Source organism: Budorcas taxicolor, chromosome X (genome assembly GCF_023091745.1).
Source record: "Budorcas taxicolor isolate Tak-1 chromosome X, Takin1.1, whole genome shotgun sequence".
Lineage (NCBI taxonomy): Eukaryota > Metazoa > Chordata > Mammalia > Artiodactyla > Bovidae > Budorcas > Budorcas taxicolor.
This window is the reverse complement of record NC_068935.1, coordinates 73907872-73931853: the sequence shown is the minus strand read 5'-3', so window position 1 is coordinate 73931853 and position 23982 is coordinate 73907872. Positions and strand designations below refer to the sequence as shown.

Genomic DNA, 23982 nt, shown 5'->3' with positions numbered 1-23982 from the left:
ACTTTAGCATTTTCCTTTAAGCATGGGTTTTGAATCTGTGGGACTAGAATGTTACTGCTTCATTGAAGTCTGAGAAACAGTGTATTCCCAGGAGTAATGTCAAGTAAAGTTAATGATTATAATTAAAAGTTACATGAATCTTGAACTAGCATAAAAGGCAGACAAGGTGGCATTCATGGAGTTCAGGGTTCTTAACGCAGCATGCCTAGGGTCCTCTTGACCTCTGTTTCTATTCAGGCATGCAGAAACTTGGAGACCACAGATACAGTGGTCACATCAGTAACATTTTCTGAAAAGAACAGAATTATTTTAAGAAAGGATAATGACAACAATGAGAGAGAAACAATTATGTGTGGTATTAATTTGGTCTACAGAATGTTTTCTGAAGTGGCTCAGGAATAACTGAATTAAATATTTTTCTTTCTATTAACTAGTTTCCTTGGACAATCAAGAAGCTACTATTGTTTATCAACCTCATCTTATCACAGCAGAGGAAATAAAAAAGCAGATTGAAGTTGTGGGCTTCACAGCATTCATCAAAAAACAGCCCAAGTACCTCAAATTGGGAGCTATTGACATAGAACGTCTAAAGAACACACCAGTCAAATCCTCAGAAGGATCACAGCAAAGGAGTCCAGCATACACCAGTAATTCAACAGTCATTTTCACCATAGATGGCATGCATTGTAAATCATGTGTGTCAAATATTGAAAGTGCTTTATCTACACTCCAACATATAAGCAGTGTAGTAGTTTCTTTAGAGAATAAATCTGCCATAGTAAAGTACAATGCAAGTTTAGTCACTCCAGAAACACTGAAAAAAGCAATAGAGGCCATATCACAAGGGCAATATAGAGTTAGTAGTGCAAGTGAAATTGAGAGTACCTCAAACTCTCCCTCCAGCTCATCTCTTCAAAAGAGTCCTTTGAACATAGTTAGCCAGCCTCTAACTCAAGAAACTGTGATAAACATTGATGGCATGACTTGTAATTCATGTGTGCAGTCTATTGAAGGTGTCATATCAAAAAAGGCAGGTGTAAAATCCATACAAGTATCACTTGCAAATGGCAAAGGAACTGTTGAGTATGATCCTTTACTAACCTCTCCAGAAACCTTGAGAGAAGCAATAGAAAACATGGGATTTGATGCTTCCTTGTCAGGTAATTATCATTTTTTTCTTTGATTCCTCTAATGTTCTTTTATTTACACTTTGCTAATTCTTTTGGCTTTTATCAGTGAAAAATGAGTAATAGGCACTGTAGTTCTACTTTTTAGAAATATGACATATGTCAGCAGCATATATGAAGCATATACAAAGATGCATAATGATGTTTGCATAATTATATAGAAACTAGAAACATTAAATAAAGCATGATACCTCCATATGAGGAAATGCTCTGAAGCCATAAAAATTATGGTGTTGAAGATACTTAATGCCACGGGAAAGTGAGATATTTTGTTAAATGAAAAAGCAAGTGAAAAAGTCATATGGTCAAAATTTTATAAACACGTATAAGGATTTATGCTATGTTTGTTATTTATGTATATGAATAAAATTCCTGGTAGAATGTGAACAAAATTTTAATTGTAGTTATTTGTGAGTGGTAGGATAAAGGTGATAATTTGTTTTCATTGTGCTTTCCTATGTATTTTAAGTTTTTTGTGACAGGGTTATATGTATATATTTATGTATATATAATATGGGAGAAGCAAATGTTATTTTAAAAGAAAAAATAGAGCCTCAAATGTAGAAAACAAACTTACAGTTACCAAGGGATAGGGGGAGGAGGGATAAATTGGGAGATTCAGTTGACATATACACACTATTATATATAAAACAGGTAACTAATAAGAACCTGCTGTATAGCCCAGGGAACTCTACTCAGTGCTCCATAATGGCCTATATGGGAAAAGAATCTTTAAAAAAAAAAAAAGGATATATGTATATGTATAGCTGATTCACTATGCTGTACACTTGAAACTAATATAATATTGTAAATCAACTATATTGCAAACAAAAATTTTAAAAAGAAAATGAAAATAGTAGAGATAAATAGTAGATTTAAGCAGTAGTTTCAAATTTAGGCATTCTAATTAACCTGACTCTAGAACTGGCCCAAAGTCTTCCTGTTTTCTGGCAGCTCTTACCTTGAACTGAAACCAGAGATGTATATCCAATGGAATTTGCCCATGTGAACTTGTTTTGAACTAGAATTGAACGTAGCCTTGAATTAAACTGGAAATTCCCTAAATGAAATGTCTTGCTCTGAATATTAATGGAAAAGTTGAATAACTAATTTCTAGACAGTGTCATTGGACTTCCCTGGTGGCTCAGTGGTAAAGAATTCACCTGCAGTGCAAGAGACATGGGTTCAATCGCAGGGTCAGGAAGGTCCTTTGGATGAGGGCATGGCAACCCACTCCAGTATTCTTGCCTGGGAAATCCTATGGACAGAAGAGCCTGGTAGGCTACAGTTCGTGGGGTCACAAAAGAGTCAGACACGACTTAGTGACTAAGCAGCAACAATAACAAACATTTTAAAAGCCATAATGAATAGGTAGAAAACCTTGGCAAAGTGATTATGACCATAAAATAACTTATGAATTATGACTACAGTAACCCATATTATTGGGATAAAAAGTTAATATCAATTGACTGCATTGTGTGTTTTGGCTATAGATCAGTCAGAGTTTAAGACGCCACCAGAATTGTGGCTGCCCATTTTCTGAATGCTAGTGTCAATGCCGGTCCAGGCTTCATAGTCTACCACTCTGAAACCTGTTTATATAGACTTAGAGGGATCATTGCATTTCGCCTTCATGTCATACCAGTCCTGGGTGGACAATAAATGTTAATAAATAAAATAGAAATATAGGAGGTGCTTTTTATCATGACCACCAATATCGTCATTATCGTAAGAAGATATGTAATATATGAAGTTGTCTTCACTAACCAATTAAAGCAAACAAAATACTCAGTTAAATTCCTTTTCCTTTTTTGTAACTTTTTAATCTTTAATTTCAAACTTACAGAAAAGCTGCAAGAATAGTACAAAGAATTCCTGTTTACCAATTTTACTCGGATTCCATTGTTAATACTGTTGCTGCATTTGTTTTATCATTCTTTTTCTCTAAACATATGTCTATAGACATATATTCAAACACACAATACACACACACACGTAGCTATCTTTTTCTGAATCATTTGAGAGTAAGTTGCAGACATGATGTTTATAGTTAAACATAGTTGTTTTTAAGCCATTTTCTGATTATATATTTATTCATATTACTTTAGACTAAACCTGCCAGTTTTGAGGATCAGACTAGAAACCCTTTCTTGAAATTTTTGTATTCTTTTCTGATTGTTGCCTCACATGCAGGAGAGTCAGTCTTCTTTTGAATTCGTTTATGCATAAGTAGTATTGCTACAGTTTATAGAAAGGCCAGTTTAAAGAAACTAGCCATTTAATTCACTGTGGCTTTTTAACACCTGTACTGCCTCTGTGAAAGATGGAAGCATTTGCTCTTGCCACATTCACTGGGGTAAAGGTCACAATTTTGTGAATCTTTGTTGAGAAATCATGCCATTGTAACTAAAAGGGGTTACCTCTATGACTTATTTTAATTCAGTACTGTACTTCTAGAGTGTGAAATTGCAGATGGTGTTTTGGTTACTTCTGGTACCTGAAATAACTAAATTACTCTTTAATAAGACTTAAAGTAATTGGTAATATAAACTTTCTTTTCATTGTCCAAGTTCAAAATTTTAAATCTTCATAATAATTAGGATAGAATGAATAAGCTCTTGGCTAGACTAAAATAATGTTTTTTCCCCCAAGCCAAAGCTATTTCCTTTGAGCAAATCAGCCTCCTTTTTGAATTTTTGGTACTATTTGGTAAATTTTATCCTCTTTGTTCTAAATAATACTCTCGTAATCTGAATGAATATCATTTTCTGAATTGATTCACATATAAGATCAGAGACTGTCTAATTTTGGAAAGTGTCCTTTGCTATACCCAGACTGGCAGTACTGCCATCACTTGGAAGCTTATTGGAACAGAATTTCAGGCCTCACCCTCAATGTACTGAATCAGAATCTGCATTTTAGCAAGATCCCCCAGGTGATTGTATGTCAAAATTTAAGAGCCTTTATTATAACTGATTTGAGAAGTCAGGCTTTTGTTATGGAAGTGGTCAGGCTTTTGTTACAGTTTCTTCAAAAGATGCCTTTTTTCGGTATCCTAAAAACCAGCTCTGCTATGAAGGGTTTCCTCTATGGACTAGCCAAATAGACTTGAATCAGTTTTTTGCCCAAGGGAAAGAAGTAACATATTAGTGGAAATTTCCACATCACTTCTTTTCCTCCTTATCTCTGCAGCAGAGTTGAAAATCTTTAGCTTTTTTGCAGGCACATGGAAGTGCTAAAAAGAATACTTTCTCCCTTCTTGGGAGGTGATTAATACTGAAATGGATAAACTAAGTCTCCGCTAAGACTGCAGGGGAGCTTCTGGGATGACAGATGCTTTCCACTGTTTCACAGTCCATAAACATTCTACAGAAAAATTCACTGAATACTTTGTGAAAAATGAAGATTATTGCTGACTTACTCCTTGCCTCTTCTTCCATTGTCCACCAAAGACATTTTAATTTAAAAAACACTATGTATTATTGTTAAAATTCAAGCATACAGCAATGTCTATAGAGGAAATTGGTTCATCTTTCTGTTATTCTATTCCTGGTATAACCTGATTCCCCAGAAATAGCCTCTACTAGTAAGTTTGGTATGTACCTTCCTAGGCTTGCTTATGCATGTTCTCGTGTATGCACTCTAACAATTTTTAAATGACATTGTACTGCATTGCTGTTTTGCAGATTGCTTTTTGTCCCACTTACACGAATTGCTTTACTGCCAGTATGTAAATCATTAACATAATGATAGAAGTTCATTATAAAACTAAAGTCTTTCTATTAATAAACCACTGTCTACTGGAGTTTGAGGTAGAGATAATGGGCTTGAAGATCTTGATATAAAGTTCTGTTTATTCAGCTAGTTCCGATTTTCCCAAGAATTGGGATGGGCAGTGTTGAACTTGGAAGTCACATCCTGGAAAGTGTAAAGATAGCATTGCACAGGGCTCTAGGTCCATGACAGTTTTAAAGGAATGGGTTGACAGTGCCTGGAGAAGGAAATGGCAACCCACTCCAGTATTCTTGCCTGGAGAATCCCGTGGACAGAGGAGCCTGGTGGGCTGCTGTCCATGGAGTCACACAGAGTTGGACATGACTGAAGTGACTTAGTATGCATGCATGCATTGGAGAAGGAAATGGCAACCCACTCCAGTATTCTTGCCTGGAGAATCCCAGGGACAGAGGAGCCTGGTGGGCTTCTGTCTGTGGGGTCACACAGAGTCGGACACGACTGAAGCGACTTAGCAGCAGCAGCTGCAGCAGTGTTGACAGTGCCAGGAGGTGTGGATTGTGATAAATGACGAGGATGCAGCTGGAGAATACCTCAAATGAAAAGAATCTTTCCCTGTCCACCAGATACAAATGACCCGTTGGTAGTAATAGCTCAGCCCTCATCAGAAATGCCACTTTTGACCTCAACTAATGAATTTCACACCAAAATGATGACGCCAATTCATGACAAGGAGGAGCCAAAGACTTCATCTAAGTGTTATATACAGGTCACTGGTATGACTTGTGCTTCCTGTGTAGCAAACATTGAACGGAATTTAAGACGAGAAGAAGGTAAGACACTCTTAGGTAAGACACTCTTAAAACTTGCTATTTTATGTACTAATTTGAGAACTCTGTCCTTTTTGTCCTCTTATGTGTTTTGTAACCATGTTTATGATTATTGCCAAGGCCTCATAAAGACTATCAGTGATTTACAGGACAACCTTGACTTCCTGATAGCCAGTTTTTGTTAATGTTTTTGTTCCCTTAGATATAGTTCCTGTCTCATTAATCTCATGGCTGCACTTTAATATCAGTGAAATTTGTAGTCAAATAGCAGAAGGAAAGGAGAAGGCAATGGCACTCCACTCCGATGCTCTTGCCTGGAAAATCCCATGGATGGAGGAGCCTGGTAGGCTGCAGTCCATGGGGTCGCTAGAGTTGGACACGACTGAGTGACTTCACTTTCAGTTTTCACTTTCATGCGTTGGAGAAGGAAATGGCAACCCACTCCAGTGTTTTTGCCTGGAGAATCCCAAGGATGGAGGAGCCTGGTGGGCTGCCGTCTATGGTGTCGCAGAGTTGGACGCGACTGAAGCAACCTTGCAGCAGCAGCAGAAGGAAATACATAAGATTATTATTCTTTATGGACCTTGGCTGCAGTAGATTTTAAGAAACATAAATTTTCTGATAAAGCTATGCTTAAAACTAACAGCTAGAATCCATAATTTTCAGTATTACTATACCCAGGGCAAGCACTGGACCAAAGCCAAGTTTTAGAATTGTTCTCTTCCAGCAGTTTGATTACTGATCTTTACTTGCAGTAAAAGTGTTCAAAAGTTACTCAGTATTGTGTACAAGTGTTCATTTTTGGTTACAAATTCTTAGAAAATCTGCAATATTTTTTTTTATTTAGTCACACTCAGATGTTTTAGCTTTTAATTTTGCACTCACATTAATGGACTTCATTGCATAGTGTAGTAGATTTGTTAACCATAGAGATAGGTGATTATGTTTAATGAGCCTGAAGTCATAGGTTTGGTACTCAGGTAGCCCTAGCCCCAGGTATCTTGCTGATAGTCACAAGGGCTGAATAAATAAGACTAGTATAAGCTTATCATCACTATTAGGGAAATAAAGTATATAGAGTAATAATACAGACCTATGGCTAATAAACTCACCTTATATGTAAAGATCAGAACATTTGTAACAAAATGTATTATTATATACTAGAGCTATCTTAAGTTCAGTATTATCTTGTCCGCATTCTGTCATTTCTACATCCTTCATTTCATCTTGCATTATATCTAATTAGAATGCAGTCTGGGCTAAATTATACTTTGAGTGATTAACAACAGGAGGAAGGTTGCAAGAAAATGAAAGCAAAAAGAAATTTCCAAGGGGCTTGTTTAACTTTAGAACCAACTATTTTAGGAGAAGTTCAGATATAGACTTTCTCATGAGACAAGCAATGGCTACTACAGATAACAATTACAGATCTTTTTTTTTAATCCCTAAAACTGATTATTTCAATTACTTTCTATTGCTCCTTTACCACCTTTTAACCTAGTTAGAAATATCTTTGGCCTAGCTGGGGTCAACATTCACTGCATTCACAATCTACCTATATTCACTTCTGTTTTTTTTTTAATTAAGTGGCACTGGTCTTCCCTCAGTTTCATCTGGATTATATTTTTAAAAATGAATAGAAAAAAGTTCTAATTGTATTTTGAAGTAAAAATTTTAAAAATTGTCCATAATTTATAAAAGTATAAAATGTTTTTGAAACTTGAAAAAACAGATTTTCTGTTTCTTTTCGGCTATAGATTACATTCAACTGAAGTGAAAAGATATTTTTCCTTTCCCTATATCCTTCTCTTATCATCGATACTTTCCTATGATCCGATCCTCTGAATTATTTGGTACTCACAAAGCCCAGTGTGTAACTACCTTTTTTCTCCAAAGAAAAGAGTACTTTTTTTGGTAGCCAATTTCATATAGAAAGCTTAGATTATATTAGATAATTAATTTTCATATTAAAAACTATTATTAAGTTAGTATTTGGATATTTTTTTCTTTTTATCAGACCCCAGAGCTGAGCTATGGACTGCTGATTCCTATTCCCTGTCAGGTAGCCACTAAGTGCCACAGATTCCTAGAAGGAACTGCCATTTCTGCTGCATGTTATTAATTTTCTTCCTGGAAATGATAGCAATAGCTGACCTAGAGAAGTGGAGTGGTTGTTAACAAAATGCTGATACCAGAGAACAGCATGACTGCCATAAAATGAACTGCTTTGTTAAGCTATGTGGCACTTTTTGGAGGGGGGGAAAATAAGAGCATTTTAGATTAATGTGTGTCAGGCAATACAATTTGAGAGAGAAATGACTGTTATTTGATAATATTATAATGTGTATGTTGGTATATTCTTAGATTCTTTGCTACAATTACATTGATTTCCTAAGTAAATGAGTTCTTTTCTCTAGGACTCTATCTTACAGGTTTCTAAAAATACTTTATATTCATTTCCTAAAAATACTTTATATTTGGATTGCAATTCAAACAGTGTTAAACAGTTCTAAGACAGTTGTGGAAATGTGAATATTGCCTGGATGTTTGATGATATTAAAGAATTATTTTAGGTTTGATAATGGTATTTTTTTTTTTTTAAGAAAAGAGTCTTTTTTAAAGGGTTATTTATTTATTTATTTTGGCTGTGCTGGGTTTTCAATTTTTGCTGTGTGTGGGCTTTCTCTAGTTGTGGTGAACGGGGCTTCTCTAGTTGCAGTGCGAGGGCTTCTCATTGTGGTGGCCTCTCTTGTTGTGAAGCACGAGCTCTAGGGACACAGGCTTCAATAGTGTGGCTCACAGGCTCAGTAGTTGTGGTACATGGGCTTAGTTGCCCTGTAGCATGTGGGATCCTCGTGGATCAGGGATTGAACCCATGTCCTCTGCATTGGCAAGTGGATTCTTAACCACTGGACCACCAGGGAAGTCCAAGAAAAAGAGTCTTATCTTTAAGAGATACATATTTAAAATTTTACATATTATATGATATTTGGGATTTGCTTCAGAATAATCAGGGTAGAGGGTAGGGATGAGTGGGTAGGAATATATATGAAACTTGAGCAGCCCAGTATTATTGATAGTTATTGAAGCTGACAGATGGGTACATTGAGTTTATTATGTTGTTCTGTCTTGAGTGTGTGTGTGTGTATTTGAAATTTTCCATAATAAAAAGTTTTTAAAAATGAGGACAAGTTTTAAAAATTTTTATTTGGGTTCAAGATTGTATAAAAGTGAAGAAATAAAATTTTCCAGATTCACTTAACCCTTTCATAGTTAAATGAAAAGAAAACTACTATAAAATTATTCTTGGGAACTTCCCTAATGGGCCAGTGGCTAACACTCAATGCTGTAAATTTAGGTGACCTGGGTTCAATTCCCAGTGAGGGAATTAGATCCCACATGCTGCATTAAGACCTGGCACAGTCAAATAAATAAATATTTTTTTAAAAGACTACTCTTTTTATGAGAAATGTTATCTGACTTGTTTTTCTTATCAATATTCCTAGGAATATATTCTGTACTTGTGGCTCTGATGGCTGGCAAGGCAGAAGTGAGGTATAACCCTGCTCTCATACAACCCCCAGTGATAGCCGAGTTAATCCGAGAGCTTGGATTTGGAGCCATTGTGATAGAAAATGCTGATGAAGGAGATGGTGTTTTGGAACTTGTTGTAAGTAAGAAGGTTTGTGTGGTTAATAGAATTTCCAGGAAAAACTTGGCAAGAAATCAGAAAAGAGATCCAAAAATAATTAAAATGTTGGGAAAGTAAAACATAAAATGAAAATGAAGGAAACTGGAAAGATATTGACAATGGTAACCTTCAAGTGCAGAATGTAAAAGATAATCATCATCTCTATTAAGAACCAATAAACAGGAATTGGGTTTGAATGAATAAATGAAAATTAACCTTAAAAATATAGTATAATTCCTACCTAGTAGCATATAAAAGAATAAATTCTAGATGCATTAAAGACTTCAATTTTATAAATAAAGTCATAAAGCTAGGTATACGTTATATTGGTTTAAAATGACATTTTTGCCAACCCAGAAAATATTTTATTTGTATAACTTAAATAATTAAAACAAAAAATTTAACCTTGTGCCAAAGTTCCAGCTCAGACAAAAATTTGAATGTAAAAAATGGAACCATGAATTACTAGAAGACATATTTAGAGTTTTTTTTTCAATGTTTTATTATAAAAATTTCAGACATTGGAAAAGTCAAAAGAATTGTGCAGTTGAACACTCTCAAACACACTGCATGTATTCTACAATTAATGTTTTACTCTATTTGTTTTATCATACATTAGTCCATCAGTCCATTGTGGAAATAATTTTAAAATCACAAAGAAGTTGCAAAAATAGTACAGAGGATTTCCTTGTAACCACTACCTAGTTTTTCCCAATGATAACACCTAATTTAACGTTTAAAAAATAATATTAGAGTAGGAAGAGTCTTTTTAAGTGTCATACAAAATGCATAAAAGACAAGATTGATAAATTCAGGTACATAAAAATTTCATGTTTGGAGAGAAAACCATAACCAAAGTCAAAAGGCAAGTAATGTTAAGAGTAGGCACCCTTGTCTTGTTCCTGATTTTAGAGGAAATGCTTTCAGTTTTTCACCACTGAGGATAATGTTTGCTATGAGTTTGTTGTATATGGCTTTTATTATGTTGAGGTATGTTCCTTCTGTGCCTACTTTCTGGAGAGTTTTTATCATAAATGGCTGTTGAATTTTGTCAAAGACTTTCTCTGCATCTATTGAAACAATCATATGGTTTTTATCTTTTAATTTGTTTATATGGTATATCACATTGATTGATTTTCATATATTGAATAATCCTTGCATTCCTGGAATAAAGCCCACCTGATTATGATGTATGGTCTTTTTAATGTTATTGGATTCTGTTTGCTAGAATTTTGTTGAGGATTTCTGCATCTATGTTCATCAGTGATATTGGCCTGTAGTTTTCTTTTTTTGTGGCATCTTTGTCTTGTTATGGTATTAAGGTGATGGTGGCCTCATAGAATGAGTTTGGGAGTTTGCCTTCCTCTGCAGTTTCCTGGAAGACTTTGAGTAGGATAGGTGTTAGCTCTTCTGTAAACTTTTGGTAGAATTCACCTGTGAAGCCATCTGGTCCTAGGCGTTTGTTTGTTGGAAGATTTTCATTATAGTTTCAATTTCTGTGCTTGTGATTGGTCTGTTCAAATTTTCCATTTCTTCCTGGTTCAGTTTTGGAAGGTTGTACTTTCCTAAGAATTTGTCCATTCCTTTGAAATTCTCCATTTTATTGGCATATAGTTGCTCATAGTAGTCTCTCATGATCTTTTGTATTTCTGTGTTGTCTGTTGTAACATCTCCTTTTTCATTTCTAATTTTACTGATTTGAGTCTTCTCCCTTTTTTTTCTTGATGAATCTTGCTAATGGTTTATCTATTTTGTTTATCTTCTCAAAGAACCAGCTTTTAGTTTTATTGATCTTTGCTATAGTCTTCTTCATTTCTTTTTCATTTATTTCTGCTCTGATTTTTATGACTTCTTTCCTTCTAACTTTGGCGGGTTTTTGTTCATCTTTTTCTAGTTGCTTTGGATGTTAGGTTAGGTTGTGTATTTGATGTCTGTCTTGTTTCTTGAGGTAGGTTTGTACTGCTATGAACTTCCCTCTTAGCACCACTTGTACTGAATCCCATAGGTTTGGGGTTGTCATGTTTTCATTGTCATTTGTTTCTAGGCATATTTTAATTTCCTTTTTGATTTCTTCAGTGATCTGTTGGTTGTTCAGAAGTGTGTTGTTTAGCCTCCATATGTTTGTGTTTTTTATAGATTTTCCCTGTAGTTGATTTTTAATCTTACAGCATTGTGATCAGAAAAGGTGCTTGAAATGACTTCAGTTTTTTAAAAATTTACCAAGGCTTGGTTTGTGGCCCAGGACATGGTCTATCCTGGAGAGTGTTTCATGTGCACCTGAGAAAAGGTGAAATCCATTGTTGGGGGTGAAATGCCCTGTCAATATCAATTAGGTCCAACTGGTCCAAGGTATCATTTAAAACTTTTGTTTCCTTATTAATTTTTGGTCTGCATGACCTGTCCATTGGTGCGAGTTGGGTATTAAAGTCCCCCATGATTGTTGTGTTACTGTCAGTTTCCCCTTTAACAGTAGTTAGGATTTGCCTTGTGTGTTGAGGTACTCCTATGTTGGGTGCATATGTATTAATAATTTTTATATCCTCTTGGACTGATCCCTTGATTATTATGTAGTGTCCTTAGGGCTTCCCTGATAGCTAAGTTGGTAAAGAATCCACCTGCAATGCACGAGACCCTGGGTTGATTCTTGGGTCAGGAAGATCCACTGGAGAAGGGATTGGCTACCCACTCCAGTATTCTTGGGCTTTCCTTGTGGGCTTAACTGGTAAAGAATATACCTGCAATGCAAGAGACCTGGGTTCGATCCCTCGGTTGGGAAGATCCCCTGGAGAAGGGAAAGGCTACCCACTCCAGTATTCTGGCCTAGAGAATTCCATGAACTATATGGTCCATGGTGTTGCAAAGAGTCAGACACGACTGAGTGACTTTGTCTTGTTCACTTAACTTCTTTGTCTATTATGATGGTCTTTATTTTAAAGCCTATTTTATCTGATATAACTATTGCTACTCCCACTTTCTTTTGATCTCTGTCTGCAAGAAATAGCTTTTTTCAGCCCATCACTTTCAGTCTGTATGTGTCCCTAGGTTTGAGGTGAGGCTCTGGTAAACAGTATATATAGGGATGTTGTTTTTGTATACATTTGGCCAGTCTTTGTCTTTTGGTTGGAGCATTTAACCCATTTATGTCAAGGTGATTATTGATAAATATGATCCTGTTAATATTTATTTTATTGTTTTGGATTTGATTTTATAGGCCTTTTCTGTGTTTCCTGTCTAGAGAAAGGCCTTTAGCATTTGTTGAAGAGCTGGATTGGTGCTGCTGAATTCTCTTAGGTTTTGCTTGTCTATAGAGCTTTTGATTTCTCCTTCGAATCTGAATGAGATTCTTGCTGGGTAGAGTAATCTTGACTGTAGGTTTTTTTCCTTTCATCACTTTAAGTATATCCTGCCACTCCTTTCTGGCCTGCAGAGTTTCTGTTGAAAGATTGGCTGTTAGCCTTATGGCTTGTTGTTTGTTGTTATTTGTCATTGTGATTGGTTTTTTTTTAGTGATTTCTGAGCTGATTATATAAAGTCAATGTTCTTTGTTCTGTGTGTCCACTGAAGTCTCTGTTTGGTTAGCTCAGTAGTCAGCTAACAATTCCACAGTGATTTCCTTAAATATATGGAACCAATAAGTATCCCAGCCCTTAGGAATAAAACCACCATATGATGCAGCAATCCCATTCCTAGGCATATACCCTGAGGAAACCAAAATTGAAAAACCACTTGTACCCCAATGTTTGTTGCAGCACTGTTTACAATAACTAGAACATGGAAGCAACCTAGATGTCCATTGACAGATGAATGGATAAAGAACTATGGCACATATACACAATGGAATATTATTCAGCCATAAAAAGTAATGTATTTAAGTCAGTTCTAATGAGGTGAATGAACCTAGAGCCTATTATACGGAGTGAAATAGTCAGAAAGATAAATAGCATATACTAATGCATCGCTGGACTGGAAGAAACACAAGCTGGAATCAAGATTGCAGGGAGAAATATCAATAACCACGGATATGGAGATGACACCACCCTTATGGCAGAAAGTGAAGAGGAGCTAAAAAGCCTCTTGATGAAAGTGAAAGAGGAGAGTGAAGAAGTTGGCTTAAAGCTCAACATTCAGAAAACGAAGGTCATGGCATCCGGTCCCATCACTCCATGGGAAATAGATGGGGAAACAGTGGAAACAGTGTCAGACTTTATTTTTTGGGCTCCAAAATCACTGCAGATGGTGACTACAGCCATGAAATTAAAAGACGCTTACTCCTTGGAAGAAAAGTTATTACCAACCTAGATAGCATATTCAAAAGTAAAGACATTACTTTGCCGACTAAGGTCCGTCTAGTCAAGGCTATGATTTTTCCTGTGGTCATGTATGGATGTGAGAGTTGGACTGTGAAGAAGGCTGAGCACTGAAGAATTGATGCTTTTGAACTGGTGTTGGAGAAGACTCTTTTTTTTTTTTTGGAGAAGACTCTTGAGAGTCCCTTGGACTGCAAGGAGATCCAACCAGTCCATTCTGAAGGAGATCAACCCTGGGATTTCTTTGGAAGGAATGATGCTAAAGCTAAAGCTCCAGTACTTTGGCCACCTCATGCGAAGAGTTGACTCATTGGAAAAGACTCTGATGCTGGAGGGATTGGGGGCAGGAGGAGAAGGGGACGACTGAGGATGAGATGGCTAGATGGCGTCACTGACTTGATGGACGCGAGTCTGAGTGAACTCCGGGAGTTGGTGATGGACAGGGAGGCCTGGCGTACTGCGATTCATGGGGTCGCAAAGAGTCGGACACAACTGAGCGACTGAACTGAACTGAATGCATACATATGGAATCTAGAAAGATGGTACCGAAGAATTGATTTCAGGGCAGCAATGGAGAAACAGACACACAGAACAGACTTATGGACATGCGGAGAGGGGAGGAGAGAGGGTGAGACGTATGGAGAGAGTAACATGGAAACTTACATTCAGTTCAGTTCAGTTCAGTTCAGTCACTCAGTTGTGTCCGACTCTTTGCGACACCATGAATCACAACATGCCAGGCCTCCCTGTTCATCACCAACTCCTGGAGTTGATTCAGACTCACGTCCATTTAGTCAGTGATGCCATCCAGCCGTCTCATCCTCGGTCGTCCCCTTCTCCTCCTGCCCCCAATCCCTCCCAGCATCAGAGTCTTTTCCAATGAGTCAACTCTTCTCATGAGGTGGCCAAAGTACTGGAGTTTCAGCTTCAGCATCATTCCTTCCAAAGAAATCCCAGGGTTGATCTCCTTCAGAATGGACTGGTTGGATCTCCTTGCAGTCCAAGGGACTCTCAAGAGTCTTCTCCAACACCACAGTTCAAAAGCATCAATTCTTCAGCGCTCAGCTTTCTTCACAGTCCAACTCTCACATCCATACATGACCACAGGAAAAACCATAGCCTTGACTAGACGGACCTTAGTCGGCAAAGTAATGTCTCTGCTTTTGGATGTGCTATCTAGGTTCGTCATAACTTTTCTTCCAAGGAGTAAGCGTCTTTTAATTTCATGGCTGCAGTCACTATCTGCAGTGATTTTGGAGCCCCAAAAATAAAGTCTGACAGTGTTTCCACTGTTTCCCCCTCTATTTCCCATGGAGTGATGGGACCGGATGCCATGATCTGCGTTTTCTGAAGGTTGAGCTTTAAGCCGACTTTTTCGCTCTCCTCTTTCACTTTCATCAAGAGGCTTTTTAGTTCCTCTTCACTTTCTGCCATAAGGGTGATGTCATCTGCATATCTGAGGTTATTGATATTTCTCCCAGCAGTCTTGATTCCAGCTTGTGTTTCTTCCAGTCCAGTGTTTCTCATGATGTACTCTGTATATAAGTTAAATAAGCAGGGTGACAATATACGGCCTTGATGTACTCCTTTTCCTATTTGGAACATCCAGTTCTAACTGTTGCTTCCTGACCTGCATACAGATTTCTCAAGAGGCAGGTTAGGTGATCTGTTATTCCAATTTCTTTCAGAATTTTCCACAGTTTATTGGGATCCACACAGTCAAAGGCTTTGGCATAGTCAAGAAAGCAGAAATAAATGTTTTTCTGGAACTCTCTTGCTTTTTCCATGATCCAGTGGATGTTGGCAATTTGATCTCTGGTTCCTCTGCCTTTTCTAAAACCAGCTGGAACGTCAGGGAGTTCACGGTTCACATATTGCTGAAGCCCGGCTTGGAGAATTTTGAGCATTACTTTACTAGCATGTGAGATGAGTGCAATTGTGTGGTAGTTTGAGCATTCTTTGGCATTGCCTTTCTTTGGGATTGGAATGAAATCTGACCTTCTCTGGTCCTGTGGCCACTGCTGAGTTTTCCAAATTTACTGGCATATTGAGTGCAGCACTTTCACAGCATCATCTTTCAGGATTTGAAACAGCTCAACTAGAATTCCATCACCTCCACTAGCTTTGTTCACAGTGATGCTTTCTAAGGCCCACTTGACTTCACATTCCAGGATGTCTGGCTCTAGATGAGTGATCACATCATCATGATTATCTGGGTCATGAAGATCTTTTTTGTACAGTTCTTCCGTGTATTCTTGCCAGCTCTTCTTAATATCTTCTGCTTCTGTTAGGTCCAAACCATTTCTGTCCTATATTGAGCCCATCTTTGCATGAAATTTTCCCTTGGTATCTCTCATTTTCTTGAAGAGATCTCTAGTCTTTCCCATTCTGTTCTTTTCCTCTATTTCTTTGCATTGATTGCTGAAGAAGGCTTTCTTATCTCTCCTTGCTATTCTTTGGAACTCTGCATTCAAATGCTTATATCTTTCCTTTTCTCTTTGCTTTTGCCTCTCTTCTTTTCACAGCTATTTGTAAGGCCTCCCCAGACAGCCATTTTGCTTTTTTGCATTTCTTTTCCATGGGGATGGTCTTGATCCCTGTCTCCTGTACAGTGTCACAAACCTCATTCCATAGTTCATCAGGCAGTCTATCTATCAGATCTAGTCCCTTAAATCTATTTCTCACTTCCACTGTATAATCATAAGGGATTTGATTTAGGTCATACCTGAAAGGTCTAGCGGTTTTCCCTACTTTCTTCAATGTAAGTCTGAATTTGGTAATAAGGAGTTCATGATCTGAGCCACAGTCAGCTCCTGGTCTTGTTTTTGTTGACTGTACTGTATGTAAAATAGATAGCCAATGGGAATTTGCTGTATGTCTCAGGGGACTCAAACCGGGGCTCTTTATCAACCTAGAGGGGTGGGATGGGGAGGGAGATGGGATGGAGGTTCAAGAGGGAGCAGACATATAGGTATATATGTATACCTATGGCTGATTCATGTTGAGGTTTGACAGAAATCAACAAAATTCTGTAAAGCAATTACCTTCAATTAAAAAATAAATAATTTTTTTTAAAAAAGAAAAGAAAGGGTCCAAGTCTTTGCTAAAGAGCTCTTTGTAAATGTTGAGGCATGCCTTGAACACTCAGCCAAGCAGTTGTCAGTTTTGCCTTAAACTTCAATTCCTGCTTCTACAGAGCCTAAAGCTCAGCCTGAGGTGAGAACTTAGGGCTCTTTCAGTTCTTTTCTGAAGATACACACAGCCCTGAACATGTGCATAGCCCTATGCATGTGCATGGTCTTCTAGATTCCTAGGAATGTGCTAGAACTCTTATGGACATCTTCCTTCCCAGCTTTTTCCCTTTTAGGGTCTTTTGTTAGTCTGTTGTTTTCCCCAGCTGTTATCCATTGGCTCAGGCAGCCATAAGGTTAAATAATTTCCCCTAATTGTTTTGACAAATTCTCCTGGGGAAAAGGCTTTTTGTATGCACTGAGATTGTCGGGGATAGACAGACAGCTTTGCAAGTGGAATGTTTCAGAGAACCATGAGACAGGTCAAATAATGGCAGTTCTATGGGAATGAGACTTTGAAGACATGCCAGTCCTTTTTTTTCCTCTCTGGTGGCTCAACTGATGCTGTTTTTCACCAGGATTGTGGCCTGTTGGTCTTCATAGCTACCACCGAGCTGGAGAGAGGGGATGGGAATACAGCAAATTGTAATGCCACATAGCTTACTATTTTACTGGAATTTATCTGATTGTCTTGAATAAATGCTTCCTGCATTGCTGTAAGCTTTTAATTTCCACTTCTTTTTTAATCAGTTTTTTAAAATTGAGGTGTAGTTGAGTTACAATATTATATTAGTTTCAGGTATACAGAATAGTGATTCAGAATTCTTATAGATTATATTCTGTTTAATGTTATTGTAAAATATTGGCTCTATATCCTGTGGTGTACAATATATCCTTATAGCTTATTTTGTACATAGTAGTTTGTTCCTTTTAATCCCTACCCCTATATTGTCCCTCTTCCCTACTTTCTCCCTATTGATAACCACTAATTTGTTCTCTATGATTCTGTTCCTGTTCATTATATTCATTTGTTTTATTTTTTAGATTCCACATATACATGATAAGATAGAGTATTCATCTTTCTCTGTATGACTTATTTTGATAAGCATGATATCCTCCAACTCCATTCATGCTGTTGCAAATGGCAAATTGTCATTCTTTTTGTGGTTGGGTGGTATTCCCCTGTGTGTGTGTGTGTGTGTGTGTGTGTGTGTATGTATATGTATATATATATGTATATATACATATACATACATACAACATCTTCTTCATCCATTCGTCTATTGATGGAACTTAGGTTGCTTTGATATCTTTGCTATTGTAAATAATGCTGCTATAAACATTGAGATACTTGTATCTTTGTGAACTAGTGTTTTTGCTTTCTTTGGATTTGTACCCAAAAGTGGAATTGCTGGATCATATGGTAGTTGTACTTTTAGTTTTTGAGGAAGATCCATCCTGTTTTCCATAGTGGCTGCAGCAATTTTCATTCCCACCAACTTTCTAACTTTTCTGAAATAGTTGGTACTGACAACTTTTGCAGATTTTCTCATTTCTTTTAGGGAGGGGAGAATTTTCAGAAATCCTTCCTCTGCTATTGATGATGTTCTTTTAGTGGATATTCTTGAATAAATACTTTGTAAGTTGTTATATAATCCTTTTGGTTACTTCTCATAACATTTCAGTGGTTGGGTTTTGAAACTTTTGTCCAGTGATTAAACTTTGCAGTTTAATCATTGCCATTTGCGGCAAGGATTTGCTGAACTCCTTGCACAGTCATTCCAGAAGTCCTGCCCTTCCACTGTAGAATTTATAACTTTAGTCAAGACATAGGACAAAATACATTTTTGGAGAAAGGTAGAACACGTTTGTCATTTACTAACCTTCACTAGAAGTAATACTAAAAGATATATATGAACATACATACATATATATGTATATACATACCTACATACATACATATGCTTTAGCAGGGTGGTCCACTGGAGAAGGAAATGGCAAACCACTTCAGTATTGTTGCCTTGAGAACCCCATTAACAGTATGAAAAGGCAAAATGATAGGAAATAGAAAGATGAATTTCCCAGGCCAGTAGGTGCCCAGTATGCTACTGGAGAACAGTGGAGAAATAACTCCAGAAAGAATGAAGAGACAGAGCCAAAGCAAAAATAACACCCTGTTGTGATTGTGACTGGTGATGGAAGTAAATTCCAAGTTGTAAAGACCAATACTGCATAGGAACCTGAAATGTAAGGTCCATGAATCGAGGTAAATTGGAAGTGGTCAAACAGGAGATGGCAAGAGTGAACATCGACATTTTAGGAATCAGCGAGCTAAAATGGACTGAAATGGGTTAATATAACTCAGATGGCAATTATATCTACTATTGTGGGCAAGAATCCCTTAGAAGAAATGGAGTAGCCCTCATAGTCAACAAAAGAGTCTGAAATGCAGTGAAAGAAAAGAAAGTGAAGTCGCTCAGTCGTGTCCAACTTTTTGTGACCCCATGTACTGTAACCTGCCAGGCTCCTCTGTCCCTGGGATTCTGCAGGCAAGAATACTGGAGTGGGTTGCCATTTCCTTCTCCAGGGGATCTTCCTGACCCAGGGATTGAATCCGGGTCTCCTGCATCGCAGGCAGACACTTTACCCTCTGTGCCACCAGGGAAATGCAGTACTTGGATGCAATCTCAAAAACGATAGAATGAACTCTGTTCATTTCTAAGGCAAACCATTCAATATCACAGTAATCCAAGTCTATGCCCCAACCACTAATGCTGAAGAAGCTGAAGTTGAACAGTTCTGTCATGAGCTACAAGACTTTGTAGAACTAACACCAAAAACAGATGTCTCCTTTTCATTAGAGGGGACTGGAATGCAAAAGTAGGAAGTCAAGAGATACCTTGGAGTAGCAGGCAAATTTGGCTTTTAAGTATAAAATGCAGCAGGGCAAAGGCTAATAGAGTTTTGCCAAGAAAACACACTGGTCATAGCAAGCACCATCTTCCAACAACACAAGAGAAGACTCTGCACATGGGCATCACCAGATGGTCAATACCAAAATCAGATTGATTATATTCTTTGCAGCCAAAGATGGAGAAGCTCTATTCAGTCACCGAAAACAAGACTGGGAGCAGACTGTGGCTCAAATCATGATCTCCTTATTGCCAAATTCAGATTTAAATTGAAGAAAGTAGGGAAAACCACTAGACCATTCAGGTATGACCTAAATCAAATCCCTTACAGTGGAAGTGACAAACAGATTCAAGGAATTAGATCTGATAGATAGAGTGCCTGAAGAACTATGGACGGAGGTTTGTAACATTGTAGAGGAGACAGGGATCAAGACCATCTCCAAGAAAAAGAAATGCAAAAAGGAAAAATGGCTGTCTGAGGAGGCCTTACAAATAGCTGTGAAAAGAAGAGAAGTGAAAGGCAAAGGAGAAAAGAAAAGATATATCCATTTGAATGCAGAGTTCCAAAGAAGAGAAGGGAGAGAGAAGAAAGCCTTCCTCAGTAATGAATGCAAAGAAATAGAGGAAACCAATAGAACTGGAAAGACTAGAGATCTCTTCAAGAAAATCAGAGATACCAAGGGAAAATTTCATGCAAAGTAGGGCACAATAAAGGATAGAAATGGTATAGACCTAACAGAAGCAGAAGATATTAAGAAGAGGTGGCGAGAATACACAGAAGAACTGTACAAAAAAGATCTTTACGACCCAGATATTCATGATGGTGTGATCACTCACCTAGAGCCAGACATCCTGGAATGTGACGTCAAGTAGGCCTTAGAAAGCATCACTATGAACAAAGCTAGTAGAGGTGATGGAATTCCAGTTGAGCTCTTTCAAATCCTGAAATACAATGCTGTGCAAGTGCTGCACTCAACGTGCCAGCAAATTTGGAAAACTCAGCAGTGGCCACAGGACTGGAAAAGGTCAGTTTTCATTCCAATCCCAGAGAAAGGCAATGCCAAAGAATGTTCAAGCTGCTGCACAATTGCACTCATCTCACATGTTAGCAAAGTAATGCTCAAAATTCTCAGTATGTGAGATAGTATGTGAACCCTGAACTTCCAGATGTTCAAGCTGGATTTAGAACACACAGAGCAACCAGAGATCAAATTGCCAACATTAGTTGGATCATTGAAAAACCAAGAGAATTACAGAAAAACATCTGCTTCATTGACTACACTAGAGCCTTTGACTTTGTGGATCACAACAAACTGTGGAAAATTCTTAAAGAGATGGGAGTACCAGACCACCTGACCTGCCTCTTGAAAAATCTGTATGCGGGTCAGGAAGCAACAGTTAGAACTGGACATGGAACAACAGACTGGTTCCAAATAGGAAAAGGAGTACGTCAAGGCTGTATATTGTCACCCTGCTTATTTACCTTATATGCAGAGTACATCATGAGAAATGCTGGGCTGGATGAAGCATAAGCTGGAATCAAGATTGCTGGGGGAAATATCAGTAACCTCAGATATGCAGATCATACCACCCTTATGGCAGAAAGCGAAGAAGAACTAAAGAGCTTCTTGATGAAAGTGAAAGAGTGGAGTGAAAAAGTTGGTTTAGAACTCAACATTCAGAAAACTAAGGTCATTACATCTGGTCCCATCACTTCAGGACAAATAGATGGGGAAACAATGAAAATAGTGAGAGACATTATTTTAGGGGGCTCCAAAATCACTGCAGATAGTGACTGCACCCATGAAATTAAAAGACACTTGCTCCTTGGAAGAAAAGCTATGACCAACCTAGACAGCATATTAAAAAGTAGAGACATTTGCCAACAAAGGTCTGTCTAGTCAAAGCTATGGTTTTTCCAATAGTCATGTGTGGATGTGAGAGTTGGACTATAGAGAAAGCTGAGCGCCAAAGAAGTGATGCTTTTGAACTGTGGTGTTGGTAAAGACTCTTGAGAGTCCCTTGGATTGCAGGGAGATCCAACCAGTCCATCCAAAGGAAATTAGTTCTGAATATTCATTGAAAGGAGTGATGCTGAAGCTGAAACTCCAGTTCTTTGGCTACTTGATGGGAAGAACTGACTCATTTGAAGATACCCTGATGCTGGGAAAGATTGAAGGCAGGAGGAGAAGGGGATGATAGAGGATGAGATGGTTCGATGGCATCACCAACTCGATGGACATGAGTTTGAATAAGCTCCCAGAAATGGTGATGGACAGGGAAACCTGGCGTGCTGCAGTCCATGGGGTCTCAAAGAGTTGGTTATGAATGAGTCACTGAATTGAGCTGAACTGAGCAGGGTGAGAAAAATTTAGAGGCACTGAATACAAGAAACAGTGATAATTGTCAAATCCTCTATCAGTGAGTGTAACAGGAAGAGGGAGACTTTTAATGAGATCCTCTTCTGTTTAACCTGTTGCTAGCTAAGTCATTTCAGCTATGTCTGACTCTCTGTGACCGCATGGACTGTAGCCCACCCGGTTCCTCTGTCCATGGGATTCTCCAGGCAAGAATACTGGAGTGAGGTGCCATTTCCTTTTCCAGGGGATCTTCTCAGCCCAGGGATGAAACCTGCATCTTTTTGTCTTCTGCATTGGCAGCCAGGTTCTTTTACCACTAGCGCCACCTGGGGAGCCCTTAACTTTTGTAGCTGGGACCATATCTTTGTTCAATGTGATATAAAAACAGTGATCTAATGGTCGTATCTAAAGCATATTAATAGTGCAGATAAGATTTTTTGTGTTAATACCGTGTTATAGGATTTCTTTCAGTTTAAAGTAATAACACGTTTAATGGAGAGAAATAAGTGCATTTCTGAATAACAAAGCCTTTGTCTTTAACAGGTGAGAGGAATGACATGTGCCTCCTGTGTCCATAAAATAGAGTCTACCCTCACAAAACACAGAGGGATCTTCTACTGCTCTGTGGCCCTGGCAACCAACAAAGCACATATTAAATATGATCCAGAAATTATTGGTCCAAGAGATATCATTCATACAATTGAAGTAAGTTCAAGACTTTACATTTCCATGTTCTTACCTATCCAGTCAGCACTCCCTCAGATCACTTCTGGTTTACATCAGAAAGAAATGATGAAAAAAATCTGATTCCTTTGCTTATAGGTAATAATTGTCTCATAATTTAATAAGCATGTGTTACCATTTTATTTTTTATTTTTTGGACTTTGTCAGGAGGAATTAGCTAAAGGCACATTGATAGTATTAATCAGGATGGGACTTGAAGTAGAACCTCAGGTCATTTAAAATGTTTAGAAAATATAAGTAAAGGATAATTTCTTTTGAGTAAAATTCATATTAATCATTACAAAAGTGAAACATCCTGCTAGATGCTATATTGTTTGTTAGGTCAAAGCTTTAACTAATACCTTAGTTAAAGTAAGAAATATAAAAGACCAAACCTTTTTCACTGTGACAAATTCATCATGTATTCTTCAGTAACTTGTAAATGGTAGTACATGTGAAGTTTAGCATGTATTGTTTCAATGTGGTGTAGCATTGTTGTTCTAATGACCTAAAAAGCATATTAATCATTTAGATAAGATCCTGTTAATGTAGACAGTAGTACCATTAACATATTTGTGAAACTAGCATTTTCGAGTATCTTCTATGTGCCAGTTACGCAAATTGCAAAGCTTCAGCTCTTGATTTAATTCTCACAACAGTACTGTCGTCTTCATTTTGTAGGTGAGGAAACTCAGGTTATGAGATGTTAAGTTACTTCCCCAAAGTCACATAAGCTAGTAAGTGTCATGCCAGGGATTTGAGCCTAATCTTCCTGACTCCAGTGTTCATGCTTGCTCTTTTCTCTGTGCTACACTGTCAAAAAATATAAGAAGGCAGCATTTTCCCTAGCAGCTGAAAATATAGTGTATTTTACTGTCTATGTTCATATGAAACTTATGTAGATATAATTTTCTTTCAGTACTTTATTTTATTGAGGAAAAGATTCATTCTTGTTATTTATTCCTGCTAGAACAAGAGTAAAGACTACATATGCAAAGCCTTGAATAATATGTTTAGCATGGTGCTAACTTTTATGGCCTATCATTCAGTTTTCTGTGCTCTCGGGGATGTATGGATGGATAGATAGATGTCAAAACTAAAAGTAAAAATAAACTGATTAAATGGCAACCCACTCCAGTATTCTTGCCTGGAAAAGTCCACGAACAGAG

At 37.6% G+C, this 23982-nt stretch overlaps 1 protein-coding gene across 1 annotated transcript in view; it reads left to right on the top strand.

Moving 5' to 3' along the window:
- The window catches only part of ATP7A (ATPase copper transporting alpha), a 74755-nt gene that overhangs the window by 21826 nt on the left and 28947 nt on the right, over nucleotides 1-23982 (top strand). Inside the window, exons 3-6 of the mRNA XM_052662806.1 lie at nucleotides 435-1160; nucleotides 5546-5752; nucleotides 9256-9419; nucleotides 22634-22795. Coding sequence (XP_052518766.1) covers nucleotides 435-1160; nucleotides 5546-5752; nucleotides 9256-9419; nucleotides 22634-22795 — 1259 coding nt within the window. The remainder of the gene's footprint in view (nucleotides 1-434; nucleotides 1161-5545; nucleotides 5753-9255; nucleotides 9420-22633; nucleotides 22796-23982) is intronic.